General features: G+C 35.8%; 2 protein-coding genes across 2 annotated transcripts; both read right to left on the bottom strand.

Moving 5' to 3' along the window:
* Positions 1-938: 938 nt before the first annotated feature.
* Positions 939-6,294, bottom strand: LOC143741067 (complement factor B-like). Its single transcript, XM_077233357.1, has 18 exons — positions 6,160-6,294; positions 5,500-5,688; positions 5,204-5,389; positions 4,890-5,063; positions 4,709-4,804; positions 4,475-4,608; positions 4,123-4,270; positions 3,878-4,009; positions 3,643-3,735; positions 3,362-3,499; positions 3,065-3,165; positions 2,799-2,931; positions 2,577-2,715; positions 2,406-2,485; positions 1,962-2,062; positions 1,635-1,764; positions 1,427-1,476; positions 939-1,274 (listed from the first exon to the last, which is right to left on the bottom strand). Exons 1-18 carry the CDS (start codon positions 6,218-6,220, stop codon positions 1,104-1,106), a joined length of 2,256 nt encoding a protein of 751 aa, XP_077089472.1. The 5' UTR covers positions 6,221-6,294; the 3' UTR covers positions 939-1,103.
* A 186-nt stretch (positions 6,295-6,480) lies between these two features.
* Positions 6,481-7,131, bottom strand: LOC143740675 (complement C2-like). The gene is made up of 3 exons (XM_077232681.1): positions 6,949-7,131; positions 6,703-6,834; positions 6,481-6,560 (listed from the first exon to the last, which is right to left on the bottom strand). The coding sequence occupies exons 1-3, from the start codon at positions 7,022-7,024 to the stop codon at positions 6,481-6,483; spliced, it is 288 nt and encodes a 95-aa protein (XP_077088796.1). The 5' UTR covers positions 7,025-7,131.
* Between the last annotated feature and the right edge of the window lie 707 nt (positions 7,132-7,838).

Here is a 7,838-nt window from a genome sequence, read left to right as displayed (position 1 = left end):
CATCAAACGACTGGTGTTGTTCAAGAATGCTTGGAAGTACAATAGCGAGACGGCTGCTACAGTCCGAGGGACTCAGTCGTTGAATGACACTCTGAGCCTCATCAAACATAACCCAAATCCTTCCATTTATTGTACAACCACAATTATCCGCTGCGTTTGCAACGTCTTCCCTCAACTGTGAAACTCTTCTCTATATATAAAATGATAATCGAGAGGATAATTTCTTCTGCAGAAATCAGCTAAAGACAACAAATCATCCGCAATCCCTCTGAAAACACATTCAGATTCACCTGCCATTTTTGCGTGCTCGCCTCGAACCCGCTTCAAACTCCCGCTAATGACGTATGGTCTCTCTAACTGTCCAATGACAGTGCGTGTTACATCTACAAGTAGGAGACAGGCGGAAGGTGATTGGTTGCTCCCACGTGTGTACTGTCCAATGGCATTTTTTAACTCGATTGACAAACCGACAAAGAAAAGCATTTGGCAAAAAGATAGAGAAATGGTTTGCCAAATGATTTAAAAAAAAAAAAGCGATTTAACATGTGCCTTTAAAATGATTTATTAAAGTACTTTTTATTGTTTTATTAATCTACGTTTAAAAACATGAATTAAATAAACAATTTTAAATGTCTATTTATTTATACATTTAAAATGTTTTTGTTTATTTATTGTTTTATGGTTTTATTGCAATACATTTAAAAACACGAATTAAATAAACAACTCTAAAAATGTCTATTAATTTGTCCATTTAAAATTGATTTATTTATAAACATTTTTATGTTTGAATTATTAAATTGATATATTGAATCTTCAATTTATTTTTGAGTGGCACTCCTGGTCCTCCATATGATTCATTCAATTCAATGTTAATTAACCACACTTGTTACTTGCACTGTATTATAATTTAAAACTCAAAATGACAAAAACAACATAGGTTAAATCAATATGTTATTGCTTTTTATTATTAGCCTACACAATGCTTTTATTGTGTCATATTTCTTACAAATTGCCACAAAGTTCAAAGTAGGAAAGAACAATAGAAATGTTTATTTAACTGAGAGGCATTCACAACATATCTGAACTACTGTTAAAAATAATGTTCACAAGAATGTAAGAGGGGTTCCCAGTGTGCCATTTCCTAGGTAGACTTCAAGGAATGAGCGTACTTCTGCACTGAACAAACTTGTATGGTAATCTCTGGATTGTGCATCAGACGAGGCGCTTGGGTTGCGCGCGCACAGATCCTTCACTCCCCAGCTTATGATACCAACCTGTCCAAGATTATTCAGATATTAAAACAAACATCTCTTAAAATAGACATGAATAGCTATTAAGTCTTCAGAATAGTATGCAGGTGATTTGAAATAGTTCAGTATTCTGTAAAAAGGAATCAACAAACATGAAAAATGATTCAAAATCTCACCTGGACCATTCGATTACCAGGAACCACAAAAGTGGCCCCTCCAGAGTCACCTGTTGATGACATGCACAACATTAAGAGCCTATATCTTTTAGCAGATTCAATTTACTAAGGATACGGAGTTGTTATATGAAATTTTGATGATTCTAGCAACACCAAAAATGGTAGATTAGAGCCAAATAGTATGCACTCTTGCAAAAATCAAACGTACCTTTGCAGGCAATATCATCTCTAGTAGGTTCAATACCACCGCTGCACAGAAAATTATCTGTAACGATATCTTCAGCATTTCTCGCAGTAATTCCCTCAGCTTTTTTGGCATCTTCAACACAAGCATCCCGCTGAAAAAAAAGGACAAATTAATTGAATTGTTGAGGTAAGCATGCATTTAATTTAACTATTGCTAAGTCCATTCCCTTTTGGGATCCACCAAAAAAACAATCAAGCCCTGTATAAACTTAATGAAACCACAATTGAATACAAATATAAGGAGAACAATCAAAGGATAACCCGGTTTTCAGCATAAACACATCATTACCCATTTCCCCTGCTTGATTTTGATAAACTTCTTCTCAATCCTTTTCTTCCTGTCAGTCATGAAAGCAGCATTCACAGTGTCTGCACTCATTATCACTTCCTCTGTAAAAGCAGTTCAAATGTAAATAAAACATATGTTGTATTTTAGCAATGTTACAAGATATAGGCTACACATATTTTCCACTTCCACAATGTGTTTAAACTATAAATTGTGGAAGTGCAATGAGACTGTTATATATTTACTATATTTATACACACACATGCTGGGTTATTTTTAACCCAAATGCGGTACAGCCAGTTGGGTCATTTTCTTTTATTTTTTACCCAGCGTTGGTTTGCCAAATAACTCAGAAATGGTTGTTTTTTAACCCAGCATATTTTTAGACTAGAGTATCCACAAAACTAATATGCATCTAGCGTTTCTGACACATCTGTTGAAACTCACGATGTTTTCTGCACGTTCCTTCTCTATCTGAAAGTCTCAGAGCTCCACTGGTTTCCTTGGTGCATGGGATGCAGATTGGCCTGCACAGACATGCACAATATGTCATTCATTCATTACACTATTTTAACACTTTTTAGTAGCGTAAAATGAAGCATGAGCTGCATTCCTCACCGAAGATTGAGATCCATAATTACTGGTTTCTCCAATTGAATAAGAGCAACGTCAAATTCATAATATTCGGGTATTCCCATGTCCTTTTTTGCTTTGAGGTTATAGCGAGGATGAGGTATGTACTGCTTCACTTTTATTCCTATAAGAATAAAGGAAACACCACTGATGAGATTTACACTATTTTACATATTCTAAATGATATGGTTGAAGACCAAACATTACCTCGGATATTTGAACCAATATCAACAGTTATCCTATCATGTGTGTCACCAAAATTGAAGCAGTGAGCCGCTGTCAAGATAAAGGTTGAGGTGACTAGTGACCCCATGCATTTAGAGATTTTTCCATTGCTGCGCTGCAAAATCATCAGAGAATGGATGTTTTAATTCCAAAAAAACTTAGTTCATAGAACTAGTGTGGTGATGCTAAGCTATTTATTTAAATGGCTTTTTGAATAAGAAATAAGACTACGAGATAGGGATACCCACAGTCACACTGATCTTTGCCAACCAGGGGTATTGACCGCGTTCATGGGAGCCATCATCGTAATCTCTGTAAAGTCCACATAATGCTACACTGGTGCCCTCATCTGTTAAAGGAGAGGCAAGGAGGACAGGAGAAACTTATATATTAGATAATTATATATTCATTTATAAATATTGATATCAACATATATATTAATTATACATATTGACTGTGCTTTGAAATGTATACGGAGGACAATAATTATTTTAAATTTATATTTCTACTATGTTCCTAAATGGAAAAGACACATAATGAAGTACCAATCATGTTGTCAAATGTCTCCTTCAAATTTTCCAAGTTCTTAAGCTTGAAGAAAAACTTCTCATTTCCCCGATCAGTCTTCAAATCATTAATGTCCTCAGCATGAACTTCATCTCCCATCCCAAACACATACAGATCTGTACGACACACGAAAAAAACAAAAAACAAATAATAAACAATAGAACTGAGTTATTAAACATAAGTGAGATGTATTTGAAGAGCGACTTTTTTGTTAATGTTCTATAGTTTAATCTCAAATATCATTCATGTTCTTCCTCACCAAGTTTGTCCTCTCGTGAAGGATTACTTTGTATCACAAGATTCTTGATCTGGTCCACCGGTATTTTTGGGCTACCACCCATGTTGGCCTGACCTAAAGAAAAAATAAATATAGAGCTTTTGTTAATTAACTTTTTTAATGATTTGTGATAATTTAATTGTTTTTTACATTAAGAACTAAAGACACTTTAACAGTTTCAGTGGTAACCACCAAGTATAAATATTGTCATCAATACCATCAGTGAACATTATGATGATATGCTGGGTCTGCATGAAGTCTTCTTTATTGTTCACCTGTTCTATTTTCATACTCTCTAAAATGTTCTTATAGGCCTGGGCAATATTAGTTCCTGTTCGATCACCTTTACCTGTTATTCACAAAAACATCAGGATATTAAAACATACGTCCTTAAAGACTCTCAGACTGTCCAACAAAAACAAATGCATTTTAACTTTTGCTATACTGAAACAAAACACTTACTATCATATTTATAATCCTCCAGTCTCTTAAGGATTTGTTCCAGGTTATTTCCTTGCCCGCTCTTGAAGTCCCTCATTGAGACTATCCGGTTAACGTCTGTGGCAAAAATCAGGATCTCATAGTTTGGGGAGACCTCGTAATAACTGATCTGTCAGTAATTAATAGGATAGGATAGCATAGTATCAAATCTTTATTATTTTCATGCGTAGTTACATTAAAAATATAACACATTACATTAATGTGTGCACTAATGGTGCACAAGTATACTAATGGGACATAAATAGCCAGAAATATCAGAGAAGGAAATCAGTCAGTTGAAATGGTTTATCAACACACTGTTTATTTCATATACCTTTTCTATGAGTGTTTTGATGACCTCTTTTGCCTTTTCGAACTCATCTTCCACTATGCTGTCAGATACATCCAGGGCAATGTAGATATCAAGTTTTCCACCCCCCTGCACTTGTATTTTCTTCCCGTACTGATCTGACACAGGAAACAGGTTTCATTCAAAAAAGTTGTGGTGACAAAAAAAGTAAATGTTGTCTTGCAGGGTAGGAAGGCAGCGTGAGTTGCACAAGACTACCTGTTTCTTCATGTTGTTTAGATAGCTCTAGATTTGACTTTAGAGAACTGCTGAAACCCTCTGAGGCTTCCTCTGGGGTGTCGTATGTGAAACCAGCTGTATTTACACAACAACAACATTAGCAAAGCTGAACTTTCAGTAAAATTAGTGCAATGTACTTTGAACAGGAAGGAGGACATACCGTAACATTCTGGCTCTGTTCCAGACCACTGGCCATCGTCCTGACAGACTCGCTCTTTGGAACCAACCAGAGTCAATGTACTGTCACAGCGGTACGTGACTTTGTCGTCAATGTTAAAACTGTTGCCATATTTTGTAGAGCCAGCGGGAATGCCGGGATCAGGACAGTGATCAGCTGTTTGAAAAGAGGAACAGATAATGAAAGATATTAAGGACCAATGTTTATTGAATCTGTAGGGCATTCATGAACCAGGAAACTGTTGAATTTACTGCTTTTTTATTGCATTATACAGCACAGAGAGACTTCTCACTCACAGTTTCTTCCACAGACTGCTGTGCTTCCACTCCACTTCCCATTCAACTGGCAAACACGAGTCCCTGAGCCACGGAATATGTAGCCTGAGTGACATGAGTAGTGGATTGTGTCGTTCACGTAATACCTTGGCGAATATGGATACACCTCTCCATTTTCAAAACCACTAAGATTAGGACATGTGACTCCTGAGACAAAAGGAATGATTTTGTGAGTAGGCTTGAAATGAAAAATGTGGCTATGTTTTCAGTTATGAATAAAAGGTAAGATCATGTTTGTCTCATAATGTGTTGCTTACTATTGCACTTTGGGGGTTTCTTTTCTGGCATCGGGTTCCATCTTCCCTTGTTACAGCGACGGATTGTAACGGTTGGGTAATAGCCTTCTGAACAGCTGTATCTTACAAGGCTCCCATCACTTGAGAGAGAAAAACTGCCTCCTTTAATACTGAGATTTTTATCAGAGCACAGATCAGAGGATCGAGCACCTATGGGGAATATCAGATGGGAAACAAAGGGTTTTAGGTAAGAAATCACTGTAAAGAACACTAAACACTAGTCTGACCCTTCACTAAGGCTGTATAGTTTAGAATTCTGGGTCCCAAACCTTCTTTTGAAGTAAAATTACCGTAATATTATTTTACGCTTTATCAAATTAAAGTTGTGCTTTTTAAGCTCAAATCATAAAATATTATGCTTTTGAGAGTTCAAGAAATCTATGTGTCTAAATGTTACAATCAATTATTTATAGACTCATTTTGGACTATTGCTTTGGACTATAGACTACAGACTATTAAATGTAAAATTAAGAATCAATTAGCTGTTTAATTCATCTCTTGATGTGTTTATAGGAAACATTCCCTCAAATCAGCATTTCAGTTAAACAGCAAAACATAACTTTTAAATAGAGAAAAAACCCTTGTGGTTCTGATGGTTAAAGCCAAGGCGAGATGACCTACCGGTTATGAGAGGACACAGTATTGCAAGCATGAACAAATTTAGCCATGGTTCACGGTCCATGATGTTCTCGTCAGGTTCACAAAGCAAGTAAAACCAAAACCGAGGAAGGACACATATTTATAGAGTGAAGAGGAAGTGACTGTGGACATAAACTAATTTGTCAAACACTTTGTCAAAGTCAAATTTACTTTAGAATTATAAAGAAAAGAAAACTGTGGGAAAGTTACCAAAAATTATCCTGAAAAAATATTTATTTTTCCTTATAAAAACTACAGAAGCAAAGTGTGGCTAATGGGTGTTGGCTGAAAACTTAGTTCAACTCAACATAAGTGTTGCTTGTTGCATAAGTTTTTGATCTGGTCCACCGGTATTTTTGGGCTACCACCCATGTTGGCCTGACCTAAAGACAAAATAAATATAGAGCTTTTGTTAATTAACTTTTTTAATGATTTGTGATAATTTAATTGTTTTTTACATTAAGAACTAAAGACACTTTAACAGTTTCAGTGGTAACCACCAAGTATAAATATTGTCATCAATACCATCAGTGAACATTATGACGATATGCTGGGTCTGCATGAAGTCTTCTTTATTGTTCACCTGTTCTATTTTCATACTCTCTAAAATGTTCTTATAGGCCTGGGCAATATTAGTTCCTGTTCGATCACCTTTACCTGTTATTCACAAAAACATCAGGATATTAAAACATACGTCCTTAAAGACTCTCAGACTGTCCAACGCTGAACAAATGCATTTTAACTTTTGCTATACTGAAACAAAACACTTACTATCATATTTATAATCCTCCAGTCTCTTAAGGATTTGTTCCAGGTTATTTCCTTGCCCGCTCTTGAAGTCCCTCATTGAGACTATCCGGTTAACGTCTGTGGCAAAAATCAGGATCTCATAGTTTGGGGAGACCTCGTAATAACTGATCTGTCAGTAATTAACATAGGATCAAATCTTTATTATGTTCATGCGTAGTTACATTAAAAATATAACACATTTCTATTTATTCAATTATCAACAATCATTATGTAATTTCTGTTAGAAATAGAAAAAAATTCCACTCCAGAAGCCAAAAACCAATAATTGTGAAATTTGCCTATTTTTGTGATATCAGCTTAAAGTTTTGAACCAAAATTGGTTAGACATATGGCTTTCGTTTTGTAGCAATTTTACAGTTAAATTTATTTAGTAAAATATATGTTTTGTATAAAATAAAAAATGTTTAGTACAGTACATTTCTTTTACAGTAAATTTAAACTTCTATAACTTTTTTACACTTTCATTCTGCTGATTGTCTTTTAAAAGATACCAACCTAATGTCACGATTAGCCACGCACTCCCTGGGTGATCACGGACTACATTTCCCTTCATGCACCTCACTGGACTGATTACACCATACACCTGCACTGCGCTGATTACACACACACACCTGCATCTCATTCACACACACCCACACACACATATAAACCACTTCCACGCAACACACCGGTGTGAAGTCTTGACTTTCCTGGCTGTCATTACTGAGCATTTCTTCCTGTGTATTTATTATTACCTTGACCTTGGACTGTGTATCCCGTTTCTGCCCGCCTGACTTGGATTGCTCACTGGACCTTGCTTCTCGCTGCCTACCCTGACCATTGCCTGTTATCTGGTTTGTCTCTGCCTTGTC

Source organism: Siphateles boraxobius, unplaced genomic scaffold (genome assembly GCF_051911475.1).
Source record: "Siphateles boraxobius isolate OS27281-9 unplaced genomic scaffold, OSU_SipBor_1 18, whole genome shotgun sequence".
Lineage (NCBI taxonomy): Eukaryota > Metazoa > Chordata > Actinopteri > Cypriniformes > Leuciscidae > Siphateles > Siphateles boraxobius.
This window is presented reverse-complemented; position numbering and strand designations above follow the sequence as displayed.